Raw genomic sequence first — 16519 nt, 5'->3', positions numbered from 1 at the left:
TCATCCTCTGTCGTCCCCTTCTCCTCCTGCTCCCAATCCCTCCCAGCATCAGAGTCTTTTCCAATGAGTCAACTCTTCGCATGAGGTGGCCAAAGTAATGGAGTTTCAGCTTTAGCATCATTCCTTCCAAAGAACACCCAGGGCTGATCTCCTTTAGAATGGACTGGTTGGATCTCCTTGCAGTCCAAGGGACTCTCAAGAGTCTTCTCCAACACCACAGTTCAAAAGCATCAATTCTTTGGCGCTCAGCCTTCTTCACAGTCCAACTCTCACATCCATACATGACCACTGGAAAAACCATAGCCTTGACTAGCCGGACCTTTGTTGGCAAAGTAATGTCTCTGCTTTTGAATATGCCATCTAGGTTGGTCATAACTTTCCTTTTAAGGAGTAAGCGCCTTTTAATTTCATGGCTGCAGTCACCATCTGCAGTGATTTTGGAGCCCCCAAAAATAAAGTCTGACACTGTTTCCACTGTTTCCCCATCTATTTCCCATGAAGTGATGGGACCAGATGCCATGATCTTAGTTTTCTATGGTTTACATGACTTAAATTCTTAAGGCTATGAGCTCTCATCTGTGAATTTTGGTCCCTTTCAATTCTAAGTGCTAAGATGTATCTCATAGAATTCTCCAAGCAACAGTTTGTCCCTAAATAAGTCTGTGATTCTGAAAGTCATTTCTTTATCACAACTTCCCCCACTGTAAATGTATTAAAAATGTATTTTAAGCATTCATTTGCCAGAGTAGATAATTTACGTTTAGAGTTAAGGCCAGCAGACTTGGGGCTACCGTCATGTTAGAATGTACATGGCTGGCCCCGGTGTTCTGAAGTCTATCTGTTCTCCTTGCTGGCTTGATCCATCCAGTCCTGCCTCATAGAATTCTGCTGACTTGTCCTGTGTTAGCACCTTTTTGTTTTTTTCTCTTGTTCTGTATTACTCCTTGCTATAATAATTGCAAAGGCAGAATAGCCTCTAATCTTTTTTTTTCCCCAAGAATAGCTGACAGAATATATCTTTCCATACATCTAGATAGCGGCTCTGAAGTCAAAAGCTACTTGGTGAGGCTGCTGACTTACCTCCCAGGAAGACCCATAGCTGAGATTCCCATTGGCCCTCAGCTCTTATATGAAATTGGAAGGCTAGCTGCTAAGTTGGATAAAACACTGGAGGTAAGGTTTGGGATTTTATTTTGTTTATAAGAATTGTTCTTTGTTGGTTTTGATTTATTTTAAATACACCCAGGCTCAGACTCTTTTTATTTGGTGCCTCTTAACATGTATTGGGGTTGGCCAGAAAGTTTTGGTTAGTGAATATGTTGTTCAATACAGTTCTTGGTGAATATGAAAAATTTGACCTTTCTGTATAGGTCTGAATGAATGAATGAAATTCATGAATGAATTTTTTTGGCCAACCCAATCTGATATTAGGAAGAAAATAAGATATTAGATGCATGAATATTGACAGGTTTCTTTTTGCCCAGGTCTGTACTTTATTAGCTTCGTGGCAAGATTACCTACATCTTTAGAAATTCATGATATCCTCTATGCTGCTCACTGAAAACAGTCTGCATTCACAAATTAAAATCCGAAGTTTTCACAAGACATAATCAGCCAGAGCTCTGTATGAAACAAATGGATTGAAATGACTTGTATTAAAAATGTTTTTGTCATATAGAAAAGATACATTGTTGGACAAATATTTTTCCAAACGTACCCACAAAACATCTTCATTTAATGAACAAATGTTCACTGAGAACCCATTCTATGCCAGGAACGGGGGGAACAATAGGGATTCCCCTGTCCTAGAGGAGTGTGTTCCAAGGGATGCACAGACACTTGAAAAAGTAACCGCAGTTTGTATGAGTGAAACACTTGCAATTACTCACTGAATCCTGGCCGGTCTACCTCTCAGATGTCTACAATCCATCTCCTTTCCATTCCTGCCTTGACTATCCCTCCCTGCATTCAGATCTTTTTCACCTTCAGTTTATTTTTTATACCAATCAGAGTTACTTTTTAAAATTACAGATCTGACCATGTCAGTTCCATAATTAAAATCTTTCAGTGGCCTCTCACTGCTTTCAAAGTAAAGGCCAAGGTCCTCAGTGTCTTTCAGACGAGCCCCGCTGGCCTCGTCCCTGCCTCTGCCCCCTCAGTCTCGCTGTCCGTGTCTTCCCTTTCATGCTTCTCTCACCACCAAAGTAGAACTTCTCATCATCCCCTGAATGTGCCTTTCTCTTTCATGCGTCTCTGCCTTTGTTATCTTCTCAACCGTTAATACCTTTTCCCCTGCTCTGCAAAATTCCTGATTATCCTTCAACACACAACTCAGGAATCACTTCCCTGTGAAATCTTCCCTGGTCCCTTCTTTCTCTTCCCAGGCTGTACAAAGAGGATCACTTCCTGCTCTTTGCTCCATTGGAACTTGTGCATCCATCAACTCACATGATTCCATGGGTTGACTGACTGTGGGTCCCTCTGCTCTTCCTGGTATTAATTGGGGTCACTCATGCAGCTCTGTTTAGCTGCAGTGCTTCAGAGCCTTTCCATGTGTCCTTTTTTCTTCATGTGGTGTCTCATCCTCCAGGATGGTCTTGCGCATCCTTGCAACGTGACTGCTGGCTTCCGAGACAGATTCAAAAAGACAAGCCCCGAGTGGACGACTGCTTATCAAGACTCTACTTGAATCATGTTAGCTTACATTTCATTAGCCAAAGCAAGTGACATATCTAATCCCAAGTAGGAGAAGCTGCACAAGGGCATGCACACCAGGAGGCATGGTTCATAGGAGGCCGTTGGGGTAACAGTCTACCATGATGGTATTGTAATTTAGTTGCTTGTACTTCCTGTTACATATGCTACATAAGAAACAATGATCTTCTTAAGAAATTGGTCTACATCTTAATTATTCATTTTTTATCCTTGGTGTCTAGCAGTGTCAAATACATATTAGATATTCAAGGAGGGCTTCATAAAAAGTTTTTAATTTAAAAAAGCTTATGAGCTGATTTTAAAAGTCTTGAATCCATCAGTCAGTCAGAGAAAAGGAGAAAGGGTATTCAGAGAAAAGGAGGAAGGGTATTCAGTGAAAGGAAAGAGCATGCAAGAAATCATGGCAGAACAATGACCATGTTCCAGAACCTCTGAATAATTTACTGTGGCTGGAGCATAGGGTTTACACCTGAGAGAGATAGGAGCTGAAGTTGGAAACATAGGGTGGAGTCAGATTATAAAAATATGTTATCATAAAGAGTTTGGACTTTGTCTTATTTTCTTGGACAGTAGGGAGACTTGGAGGCTTTTTAAACAGGAAAAACATTCTAATTTATAGCCCAATTAGTGCCAATATGATGGCTTGATTGGCAGAAAGCCAGAATGGAGGCAGGGACTGCATCTAGGGAGCTAATGCAGTAATCAAGAAAAAGCTGTTTGAGGACTGAAACCAAGAAAAGCTTCAAAATATATTTAGGAGACAGAGCCAACTGAATTTGATGATTGATTTTATGTTAAGGATGGAGGAGAGGAAAGGGCTGAGCAGGACATGGATTCTAACCTGGATCTGCTGGGACAAAACTCCATTCTGAAATAGGTAGGATTCTCCCCTTGTAGCAATCCTGAGTCACCCGCACAGCCTGGAACAAAGGACTGGAGGGATGGGACAGGGAAGAGGATCAGACATGGGTCTAGAAGGTGTTGAGATCTGTGGAAGTTTTTTAAGGCTTCCTGCCATACAGAAAAGCAGATCAGCCTCTATGCATTCCACATGTGCTCCACTAGTGTCTGCTGGGATCAGCTTGCCTACTCCTATTCCTTGATTCTCTCTGTTTTTCTTTTTTCTATCTGGTTGGCGCTTTAGAGAAAAGAGTAAGACAGAGCCTTTAGATGAGTTAAGTGAGAGATGAGACAGGGTCGAGAACACTTTAACAAGAAGCTTAGGAGGGTTTTTTTTTAATTCTCTCTACCCCAAAAGACTTGATATTTATTGTTTTCTGGGAATAAGGGAAGAAATTCTTTTCTGCTTTATAGTAAAAGTGTGTTTCTTACAGGCAGCATATATATGAATCTTGTTTTTTTTTTTAAATCCAGTCTGATAATCTGTGCTCTCTAGTTGGGATGTTTAGAGCATTTACATCTACTGTGATTTTTGTATGGTTAGGTTTAAGCCTGTCATCTTGATATCTGCTTTTTTTTGTCACATCAGTTCTTTATTCTCTAATTTGCTTTTTTTTTTTCTGCCTTCTTTTGGCTTGTGTATTTTTTATGATTTCATTTAACCTCCTTTGTGGGCTTATTAGCTATAACTGTTGATTTTAGTGTTAACTTTAGGGTTTATAGACTACATCTTTAACTGATCACGGTCTACCTTCAAGTTTATCACTTCATGTGTGGTATACGTACCTGACATAGTATACTTCTGCTTCTTCCTTCCTGTCCTTATTCTGTTGTTGTCATGCTCAGTTACTCAGTCATGTCTGACCCTTTGTGGCCTCATGGACTGTAGCCCACCAGGATCCTCTGTCCATGGAATTTTCCAGGCAAGAATACTGGAGGGGGGTGCCATTTCCTATCCTAGGGGGATCTTCCTGACCCAGGGATCAAACCCACCTCCCTGTGCCTCTTGCATTGCCAGGTGGACTCTTTGCCACTAGTGCCGCCCAGGAAGCCCTATACCTTTGTTGTCATACTTTTTACTTATATATTGTTATTTTTGTTTAAACTTTCGATTATCTTCTAAGAGATTTAATTAGGAAAAAATTATATATTTGCCTGTGTGGTTCCCTTTTTCAATGCTCTTCATACTTTTTGTTGATCCTTATTATTCCCATCTACCTAAAAGACTTCATTTAACATTCCCTATAGTGTGGGGCTGCTGATAATGAATTTTTTCAGCTTTTGTATATCTTTGTTTCACCTTCATTTTTGAAAGATATTTTCATCGGACATAAACTTTCAGGTTGACTGTCTTTTCCAATGTGCTTTAAACACATGCCACGTGCTTGCTTCGGCAGCACATATACTAAAATTGGAACGATACAGAGAAGATTAGCATGGCCCCTGGGCAAGGATGACACGCAAATTCGTGAAGCGTTCCATATTTTTCTTTCTCTATCTCCTTTATACTTTAATAAAACTTTATTACACACACACACACACACACACACACACAAAACACATGCCACTACTTTCTTCTTTTGCATTGTTTCTGACAAGAAATCCGCTGTCAGATCGTTCCTCTGAATTTAATATGTATCTCATGTGTGTGTATGTGTGTGTGTCTTAAGATTGTCTCTGTCTCTACTTTTGAGCAATTTGATCATGATGTTTCCTGTACTTGGTGTTCATTGAGCTTCCTTGAGTGGTGTGGTTAAGTCACTTGGAAGCAGTTTGGTGATTTTCTGTCTTAATATTTCATAGTTTGTGTCTTAATACATCTGAGCTGACTGTGGCTCAGATCATGAACTCCTTATTGCCAAATTCAGACTTAAATGGAAGAAATTAGGGAAAACCACTAGACCATTCAAGTATGACCTAAGTCAAATCCCTTATGATTATACAGTGAAAGTGACAAATAGATTCAAGGGACTAGATCTGATAGATAGAGTGCCTGAAGAACTGTGGATGGAGGTTCGTGACATTGTACAAGACGCTATGATTAAGACCATCCCCAAGAAAAAGAAATTCAAAAAGGCAAAATGGTTGTCTGAGGAGGCCTTACAAATAGCAGAGAAAAGAAGAGACGCTAAAGGCAAAGAAGAAACGGAAAGAAATACCCATTTGAATGCAGAGTTCCAAAGAATAGCAAGGAGAGATAAGAAAGCCTTCCTCAGTGATCAGTGCAAAGAAGTAGAGGAAAACAATAGAATGGGAAAGACTAGAGATCTCTTTAAGAAAATGAGATACCAAGGGAACATGTTATGCAAAGATGGGCACAACAGAGGACAGAAATGGTATGGACCTAACAGAAGCAGAAGATTTTCAAAAGAGGTGGCAAGAATACACAAAACTATACAAAAAAGATCTTCATGACCCAGATAACCACAATGGTGTCATCACTCACCTAGAGGCAGACATCCTGGAATGCGAAGTCAAGTGGGCCTTAGGAAACATCATTATGAACAAAGCTAGTGGAGGTGGTGGAATTCCAGTTGAGCTAGTTCAAGTCCTAAAAGATGATGCTGTGAAAGTGCTGCACTCAATATACCAGCAAATTTGGAAAATTCAGCAGTGGACAGAGGACTGGAAAATATCTGTTTCATTCTAATCCCAAAGAAAGGCAATGCCAAAGATTGCTCAAACTACCGCACAATTGCACTCATCTCACAGGCTAGCAAAGTAATGCTCAAAACTTCCAGATATTCAAGCTGGATTTAGAAAAGGCAGAGAAACCAGAGATCAAATTGCCAACATCTGTTGGATCATCGAAAAAGCAAGAGAGTTCCAGAAAAACATCTACTGCTGCTTTATTGACTACACCAAAGCCTTTGTGTGGATCACAACAAACTGTGGAAAATTCTTCAAGAGATGGGAATACCAGATCACCTGACCTGCCTCCTGAGAAATCTGTATGCAGGTCAAGAAGCAATAATTAGAACTGGACATGGAAAAACGACTGGTTCCAAATCTTGAAAGGAGTATGTCAAGGCTGCATATGGTCACCCTGCTTATTTAACTTATATGCATAGTACATCATGAGAAATGCCAGGCTGGAGGAAGCACAAGCTGGAATCAAGATTGCTGGGAGAAATATCAATAACCTCAGATATGCAGATGACACCACCCTTATGGCAGAAAGTGAAGAAGAACTAAAGAGCCTCTTGATGAAAGTGAAAGAGGAGAGTGAAAAAGTTGGCTTAAAGCTCAACTTTCAGAAAACTAAGATCATGGCATCTGGTCCCATCAGTTCATGGCAAATAGATGGGGAAACAATGAAAACAGTGAGATAATTTATTTTGGGGGGCTCCAAAATCACTGCAGATGGTGATTGTAGCCATGAAATTAAAAGACACTTACTCCTTGGAAGGAAAGTTATGACCAACCTAGACAGCATAGTAAAAAGCAGAGACATTACTTTGCCAACAAAGGTCCATCTAGTCAAATCAAGGTTTTTCCAGTGGTCATGTATAGATGTGAGAGTTGGACTATAAAGAAAGTTGAGTGCCGAAGAATTGATGCTTTTGAACTGTGGTGTTGGAGAAGACTCTTAAGAGTCCCTTGGACTGCAAGGAGATGCAACCAGTCCATCCTAAAGGAAATCAGTCCTGAATATCCATTGGAAGGACTGATGCTGAAGCTGAAACTCCAATATTTTGGCCACCTGATGAGAAGAACTGACTCATTGGAAAAGACCCTGATGCTGGGAAAGATTGAAGGCAGGAGGAGCAGAGGACAACAGAGGATGAGATGGTTGGATGGCATCACCGACTCTATGGACATGAGTTTGAGTGAGCTCCAGGAGCTGGAGATGGACAGGGAAGCCTGGCATGCTGCAGTCCATGGGGTCGCAAGGAGTCAGACACAACTCAGTGACTGAATTTGAACTGAACTTCATACTTTATGGGTGGGACCAGGAATGGGTTTAGTGTAGGACGGTTATTCCCACTATTAATGCAAGATCGTTCTGAGTCTCTACCTAATGTCCCATGAACTGTGAGCCTGATTGGTGGAACAGGCACTATTCCTGACCCTGTGTTGTCCAAGTACTATTCCCTCTAATCTTTCAGGTGGTTCTTTCCCCAGCTTTGAGTAGCTTTCCTCATCCTCTGTACTGATCATACATGTCTGCCAGGTTTCAAGGCAGACATCTACAGATCTCTAGAGTTCTCTCTGTCTCTGTAGCAACCTGTGGCAACTTGCTCTGCCCCCTCAACTCAGTATATATTTAGGAATTGTTTTCAGATATTACTTTTATTTAGAGAAACCTTTGAACTGATTGGAATGCTCAGGAAAGTCTCTCAACCACCCCTATAATAAAATCCATAAAATGAGCTGTTGAAATGAGCATCTGTTCCATAAGAGTTCTTTATCATTGAGCTCTCTTTCTACGCTCCCTGTGACCTGTGTTGTTGTGCCTGTTGTGGTTGAGGTTTCAACTTTTACCTCTAAATTCTGAAATGACAATTACAGTTCTAAGAGGAGATAGCACCACACCATTGCTGACAGTGAGTTCTGCTGTGTAGGTGACCGCCTTCTGTTCTGCTGTGCAACTTAAGTTGTCTCATACAGGACAGGAGAGTTCTAGAGGAAACCAAGAGAAGCATTCCTCACTAGGTATTATAATGCATTTTATCATGCTTTATTCTCATTGTTCATGCCCTCATCTAACCTCACCCCAGGGCTTTGCAGGTGGTAAGTTCTTACTTTCTGTACAAACACTAGGAACCATGGAGTCTGCCCAAGATATCATTTAGGTGAAGAATTTTAATCCCATAGGGGTGGCAGAGACTGTGACTGTTCTATTTTGCTGGGGAAGTGGCTGGGACATTGAAGCTTCCAGCAGGTGGGTAGGCTTAGGGGGCCCAGAGTACAAAGAGCGCTGTGGGTGGTCATTGCCAAAATCAAGGCATTCACAAATAAAGACACCAACTGACCTGTACTGGAATTTGGTTGCAGCTTTGTTCACAGACGAGCTGGAGGTTAGTCTCAGGAGACTCATTTAAGTCTAAGAAAGAAGAAAATGCTGGGCAGGCTTATAAGTATAGTCACAGGTTTATGGTAGAGGAAACAAGGTGTTTGAGAAATGAGAATTGGGATGAGAGGTAGAGTGAGGAAGGTGACAAGAGGTAGGTTTAGACAGACTAATAAAGGGTAGTGATTAAACTACCAGAAATTCAGGTTGGTGTGGCATCGAGCCAAAACATGGAAAGGCCAGAGAAGTCAAGCACATCAGCTGCAAAGTTCACATTCAACAAACATTTACTGAGAACCTATTATGTATGAAATCTTTATTTACTTCATGTCTTTGTTTTTTTTTAATAATTAAAATTTTTATTTGGTGTTGGTTGTGCTGGGTCTTTGTTGCCGCACTGGCTTTTCTCTCAGCGAGCAGGGGTTACTCTTCATTGCATTGTGCAGGCTTCTCGCAGTGGCTTCTTTTGTTGCGGAGCACAGACTAGAGGGCGCCAGACTTTAGTAGTTGCTGCACGTGGGCTCAGTAGTTATGGTTCCCAGGCTCTAGAGCGCAGGCGCAATAGGTACGGCCAACGGGCTGAGTTGCTGCACAGTATGTGGGATCCTCCTGGATCGGGGATCCAACTCGAGCCTCCTGCATTGGTGGGTGGATTCTTGACCACTGAGCCATCAGGAAAGCCCCTCATGTCTTAGTTTATCAACAGATAAGTATGAGGTTGATATTTTTTAATTTTACTGAAGTATAGTTGATTTATCATGTGTCAATTTCTGCTGTACAGCAAAGTGATTGAGTTATTTATACACACACACACACACACACACATGTTCTTTTTCATATTCTTTTTCACTATGGTTTCTTAACAGGATATTGAATATAGTTCCCTATACTCTATAGTAGGACTTTATTGTTTATCCATCCCATATAATAGTTTGCATCTGCTAACCCGAGGTTCCCAATCCATCCCTCTCTCATCTCCCCTTCCCCTTGGCAACCACAAGTCTGTTCTCTATGTCTGTGAGTCTGTTTCTGTTTCATAGAGAAGTTCACTTGTGTTATATTTTAGATTCCACATATAGGTGATACATATGCTATTTGTCTTTCTCTTTCTGACTTACTTCATTTAGTATGATAATATCTAGGTCCATTTCTGTTGCTGCAAATGGCATTATTTCATTCTTTCTATGGCTGAGTAGTATTCCATTGTATATATATACCACGTCTTTATCCATCCCTCTGTTGATGGACATTTAGGTTGCTTCTATATCTTGGCTATTGTAAACAGTGCTGCTATGAACATAGGGGTGCATGTATCTTTTCTAATTATAGTTTTGTCTGGGTATATGTCCAGGACTGGGATTGCTGGATCATATGCCAACTCTTTAGTTTTGGGGGGAACCTCCATACTGTTTTCTATAATGGCTGTACCAATTTACATTCCCTGTAAGGTTGGTATTGATACTGTTAAGGAAACTAAGATCTGAGATACTAAGTGATAGAGCCAGTTGAAACCCAGCTCTGTCTGGTTCCAAGTACAGACCCCAAGTGTTCTTCCTACTGTTCCATACCAAAGCAGGATGCACCAGGTAACAGTGCTGTCCTTCTAGAAACTGACTCAGTCGTCCCTGAGCGGGCCGTTGCTCCATTAGAAACCCAACAAGAGTGTTTACATTTGATTTCTTTAAAAATGAAAGTAGTACTTCTCTGGTGGGCCAGTGGTTAAGACTCTGCCTGCCAGTGCAGGGGATGTGGGTTCGATTCCTGTTCCAGGAAGATTCCACATGCCGTGGGGCAACTAAGCTCATGCGCCACAACTACAGAGCCTGCCCTCTAGAGCCTGTGAGCTGCAACTACAGAGCCCCAGCACCTAGAGCCTGCGCTCTGCAGCAAGAGAAGCCAGTGCAATGAGAAGCCTGAGCATCTCAACTGGAAAGCAGCCCCTGCTGACTGCAACTAGAGAAAGCCCACACGCAGAAACAGAGACCCAGTGCAGCCAGATAAATAAGCTTAAAAAATTTTAATAGAAAATAAAAGTAATTTATGCACATGGTAAAAATATCAAGCAGTAATGAAAAGTGTAAGACAAAACTCTTTTCTCTCTACCATCATCTCCATTATTGTTTCCTTTCCAAACCTGCTTTCCAGCAGTCACAGCTCCCAACAGTGTTTTCAGTGCTTACTCTGCAGAATATTTTTGTGGTCTACAGTGACATTTAACACATCAAATGGTCAGGAGATTCAAAACCGTGCCATGTGAGAAAGAATTGAGGGAACTAGAAAGGTTTACTCTGCAGAAGAGACTGAGAGGCAAAGGTGCTGTCTTCAGATGTCTGGAGGACAGTCATGTGGGAGAGTCCTGTTCCCTGTAGCCCCAGAGGTCACAGTGGAACCCATGGTATGGATACTATGGGAGAAGCAGATTTTAGCTCAGCAAAAGGAAGAACACAGAGCCATTTCAATAAGGGTAAAAATGTACCTCTGCAGGAAGAATTCAAACAAAGGCTACATGACCACTTAACAAAGACATCTTAATGGTAACAGGAGCATAAGGGGGAGGTTATCAGACTCCAGGTCATGAGAATGGGTGTTAAAGTCAATTTAGAGGAACATTTTAAAATAAATATAATAAAGTAAAAAAAAAATCTCAGAATACATCACATTAAAGGTTGTAAGTATTGTTATAGAAACTTTTTTCCTTAGGTATATATGTTGCCTGTATGCAAGGTCGTAACGTAAAACATATTTCACACTGAAGGCCATGGTCAAAAAAATTTGAGAGATACTCCTCTGGGTGGCTATCAAGGTATTTTCAGACACTTACCGTGTGAAAGAGGTCTTGACTGGAGTCAGAAGACCTAGGTCCTCTCTCAGCCCCATAGTGGCAACTAGTCATCTTTCTCTGAGCTCTTCCCCATTTGTTCACTGATGGTCAAAGTCAGTTAGAACTTTAGATAGGGTGGTCAACGCCTAAAGGCCTTTCCAACTCTAGAATTTTCTATGTTAAGAACATTCATCTATTCAGCAGATATTGCTTGAGCACTGCATTCTATATGCTAGGTAATTTCTAAGTATGGGGATACAATAATGAACAAAACAGACCAAAAAAAAGCTCCTGCTCCTTGTGGAACTTACATTCTAACAAGAACGGATGGTAAGCTAAGTTAGTGAATCATGTGAAAGTGAAAGTTGCTCAGTCGAGTCCAACTCTTTGCGACCCCATGGACTATATTTCCATGGAATTCTCCAGGCCAGAATACTGGAGTGGGTAGCCTTTCCCTTCTTCAGAGGATCTTCCCAACTCAGGTATCAAACCCAGGTCTCCCGCATGGCAGGCAGATTCTTTACCAACTGAACTATGAATCATGGTAAATATTAGCAATTCGTGCTAAGTCTTACGGAAGAAAAAATAAGCAGAGAAGAGGGATATGAAATATTGGAGAGGACAGATGGAGTGATCAGGGAGTCCTCACCTAGAAGGTGATTTTTGAGTATAGACTTGGTGGTGATGAAGGTACTAGCCATATGGATTCCTGGGATCCCCAGTGGAGGGAACAGCAAATACAAAAGGGGTGGGAAAGTGCCTGGAATGTTCCTTGAAAATCAGGGAGGCCAGGGTCAGTGTGGTTGAAGGAGAGTGGAAAAACATTGTCAAAGATGAAGTCAGACAGGGAACCGGGGGCCCAGGGCAGATCTGTTTAGAGCCGCTTCCATTCCTTTGGTAGTCTGCAGAAGGTAATCCTACCTTCTCCCACTTATGAGGATGGGCAGTGAGGGGAGGGGAATGTGCTCTCAAAACTATGAGATCCCGGGCAAATATGACATTTTGACCACTTTGTGGATTAAGGTAAATTAAGCAAGTCAGTGACCATGAGAGAATGCCAGCCCTCTTCCCAAGGCCCACCTGGCCCACCCTTCAGAGGGTGTAGTCTTCTAGCCCACAGCAGAACTCTCAGCAGTGCTTGTGCTGTCTAAGAGTCTAAGAGTTTCTTTGCTTTTGATTTAGAAATTCCATCACCCAAAGCTAAGTAGTCTTCATCGGGAGAACTTCATCTGGAATCTGAAAAGTGTTCCTCTTCTGGAGAAATACCTCTATGCCTTGGGCCAGAATCGGAATCGAGAGATTGTTGAACAGGTCATTCAGCTGTTCAAGGACAAAGTGATGACCAGTCTAAGTCATTTTAGAGAATGTGAGTACCGCCCCCCCAATCAAGTAAGTGTATTTCTTAATTTTTAAAGTGTCAAATTTCAAACCATCAGAAAAGTATGGAGGTACAACTTAGCTTTATCAATCTTAATCAGTTCAGTTCAGTTGCTCAGTCGTGTCCAACTCTTTGTGACCCCATGAACCGCAGCACGCCAGGCCTCCCTGTCCATCACCAACTCCCATAGTTTACCCAAACTCATGTCCATTGAGTTGGTGATGCCATCTAACCATCTCATCCTCTGTCGTCCCCTTCTCCTCCTGTCCTCAATCTTTCCCAGCATTAGGGTCTTTTCAAATGACTTTGTCATATTTGGTCCTATTGCTTTTAAAGAATAATACTTTCATCTCCCTTAAACTTGCTAAATTTGAAGCCCCTCTAAATTTACATGATTCTGCCTCTCCCCTCCCTACTAAATTTGCATACATCTTTTCATATTACTCAGTTGTATCCAACTCTTTGCTACCCTATGGACTATTCAGTCCATGTATTCCCCAGGCCAGAATACTGGAGTGGGTAGCCTTTCCCTTCTCCAGGGGATCTTCCCAACCCAGGGATTGAACCCAGGTCTCCCACATTGCAGGCGGCTTCTTTACCAGCTGAGCCACAAGGGAAGCCCTTTAATATTATAACATATGTATTTATAAATTACCTTTATAGTATTTTGCATACTTTCAGACTTTAGATAAATGGCATCACACTGTATATTATCATCCTGCAAACTGATTTTTTATTCAACATTATGTTTTTCAGATTGATCCATTTAACAGATGTAGTTCTAGTTCATTTAGTTGATGAGTTTTAACTGCTGAATAATATTCCATTGTGTGTGTGTGTGTGTGGGTATGTGTACACTCTGATTTGTTTGAATGTAATTTTTGGAGTCTATTCTCTTGTTAATGGATTTTTAGGTGGGTTCCTTTATATATATATATATATATATATATATATATATATATATATTTAAAGGAAAAAAAATGGAGAGCTACTCCTCTGGATGGCCAACAAGTCACTTTCAGACACTTACTATGTGAAAGAGGTCTGGACTGGAGTTGGGGGTCCTCTCTCAGCCTGATAGTGGCAACTTGTCATTTTTCTCTGAGCTCTTCCCCATTTGTTCATTGATGGTCAGAGTCATTTAGAACTTTAGATAGTGTGGTCAATGTCTAAAGGCCTTTCCAATTCTAGAATTTTCTATATTAAGAGCATTCACCTATTCAGCAGATATTGCTTGAGTAGTGCATTCTATATACCAGGCACTGTTCTTAATGTGGGGATACAGTAGTGAATATATATATATATATATATATATATATATATATAATGCTGCAATGAGCATGCCAAGGCATATCTCCTTAAGTACATGGGCAACAATTTCTTTGGGGTGTAATGAGCTTTCTGACCCAACATGAAGTACTAGTCAAAGGGGGTGTCTCTTGCAAAGCCAAGGCTAGGCAGTGCACATCCTCTTGTCCTCTGCTTTCTGTATTAGTTGGCTCAGGCTGCCATTAAAAAAACACCAAAGACTAAGGATTATTGCTGTAGCCTCCTAACTGGTCTCCCTGCTCTTGTCTGTCTCCCTACAGTATATAGTCACTTGTGTCTTCCTCCCAGCCTTTTTTTTTTTTTTTTTTGCTTAAAATTACTTCTCTAAGATTATCCATGTTGTTGCATGTGACCATTTATTACTGCATGTGACTGCAGTATTACTGCATTATCGCATGTGACTTTTATTACTGTAGAGCACGTGATTCATAAATATACCACACATTAGCTATTCCTCTCTTCAAAGATATTTGAGTTGTTTGCAGTTCTAGTCTGTTAAGAACAGTGCTCTATGAATCTTCTTGTGTCTCTTGGTATATGTGTTCATGAGTTCTTTGGGTATATGACTTCATGAGCTCAAGGGTAGGATTGCTAGGTCCATGGTTCATGTCCATATTCAACTTCAGAGATATGCCAAACAATTTTATGACTTTGTACTACTACTAGCAGAGTTTATTCCTCTACAATCTTGGCACCATCAGACTTCCAATCTGATGTGTGTAATGTTTGCTTATTGTGGTTTTTATGTGTAGTTCCCAATTTACTGGCCATTTGGATAAATTATTTTGTGAAGTGCCTATTCAGATCTTTTGCTGGCAAAGTAATATCTCTGCTTTTTAATATGCTGTCTAGGTTGATCATAGCTCTTCTTCCAAGGAGAAAGCATCTTTTAATTTCATGGCTGCAGTCACCCTCTGCAGTGATTTTGGAGCCCCCCAAAATTTAAAAAACATTTTTTTCCTTTATAATAGGACTATAATACATCTGGAATTTATTTTTATATACAGTGTGATTTTTCTTAAGGCTGATAAATTTTCTCACCAACGTTTATTGTAAAGCCATGTTTTCCCCTTTATTTTCCAGTGCCAGCTCTATTGTAAATCAAATAGGATTTTGGACTGTATTTTGCTCTATTGGTCTATTTGTCTATCTCTGCACCCATAGCACATTGTGTATCAGCTAGGCTAGGTTATGCTGCAGTAACAAATAACCCCCAAATTCTTGTGGACTTAAATAACAAAGGTTTAGTTCCAACACAAGCTGCAGGTCTTGATTGACTGGGGCTATGTGTATTCTTTCTTTGGGATTTAGACTGATAAAACTTTCACCAGCTGGGACATTGGTATGGACAAAGAGAATGTAGCAGATTGTATGCTGAATCTTAAAGCATCTGCCCTGAAGTGATGTCACTTCTGTTACATGTAGTGGCCAAAAAATACCACCCTGCTGCTAACAACTTTTGGAAAACAGGGAACTGACAACCCAGCATGTTCCTGGAAGGAAGATAACTGGAATCTTTGAGCATCCCTAAAGATTACTACACTATCTTAATTTCTTGGACTTTTAAAGTCTTCATATCTGATAAAACATGTCCTTGCATTTTCTTGTTCTTCTTTAAGAGGGTCTTGACTTTTTTTTTGGTATTTTTTACATTGCCATATCAATTTTGAAATCAGCTTGTCATGTTTAAAGAAAAATTTTGTTGAGATTTTGGCTAGATGTGGACTGAATACATATAATACATATATATATTTGGAGAAAATGTGTGTGTTTATAAGATTGAGTAATCTAATCCATGAACATTGGTCTATCTCTCCATTTATATAGGCCAATAAAAGATATATGTGATAAAAATGTTAGTTATCCTTTTACTGTTGATTTCTACTGTTGCATTATGGTCAGAGAATAGCCTTTGTATCAGTGCTGTCCAGTAGAATTTTCTTCAACAATGGAAATGTTCTGTATCTGTGCTATCTAATATAATAGCTTCTGTGTGGCTACTGAGCACTTGAAATCTGGCTAGTGCAACTAAGGAACTGAACTTTCCATTTTATTTAATCTTAATGAATTTAAAAGGCAACTTATGACCAATGGCTATCATGTGGGGCAGAACAGCTCTATATGATTTCAGTACTTTGAAATTTCTTAACATTTACTTCATAATGAAGCATTTGGTAATTTTTTTAAGTGCTCCCTGTATGCTAAACAGAATTTATTCAGTAGGTGTTGGGTACAAATATGTCCAGTAGGTCAAATCTATTAATCTTGTTGTTTAAATTTTCTATACCGTTGGCTTACCTTTTTGTCTGCTTGCTCTAACAATGATCAAAACAAGTGTATTTAAAATCTCCCACTCTAACTG

At 40.4% G+C, this 16519-nt stretch overlaps 1 protein-coding gene and 1 non-coding gene across 6 annotated transcripts in view; both read left to right on the top strand.

Annotated features, from left to right (window-relative positions):
* HYKK (hydroxylysine kinase) overlaps positions 1 to 16519 on the top strand; it is a 35006-nt gene that overhangs the window by 6237 nt on the left and 12250 nt on the right. For 4 of the 5 annotated variants that reach the window (XM_025270951.3, XM_006044385.4, XM_006044386.4 and 1 more), the window contains 2 exons: positions 1034 to 1173; positions 12633 to 12816. In XM_025270951.3, coding sequence (XP_025126736.2) covers positions 1034 to 1173; positions 12633 to 12816 — 324 coding nt within the window. Of the gene's footprint in view, positions 1 to 1033; positions 1174 to 12632; positions 12840 to 16519 lie in introns of all 5 variants that reach the window. The other variant, XM_006044388.4, reaches the window with a different exon arrangement.
* On the top strand, positions 4997 to 5103 carry LOC112581051. The gene has a single exon (XR_003105492.1). It is a non-coding gene; the product is annotated as a U6 spliceosomal RNA (small nuclear RNA).

This window comes from Bubalus bubalis, chromosome 20, assembly GCF_019923935.1.
Source record: "Bubalus bubalis isolate 160015118507 breed Murrah chromosome 20, NDDB_SH_1, whole genome shotgun sequence".
Lineage (NCBI taxonomy): Eukaryota > Metazoa > Chordata > Mammalia > Artiodactyla > Bovidae > Bubalus > Bubalus bubalis.
The sequence above is the reverse complement of the archived record's forward strand: the minus strand, read 5'-3'. Positions and strand labels throughout refer to the sequence as shown.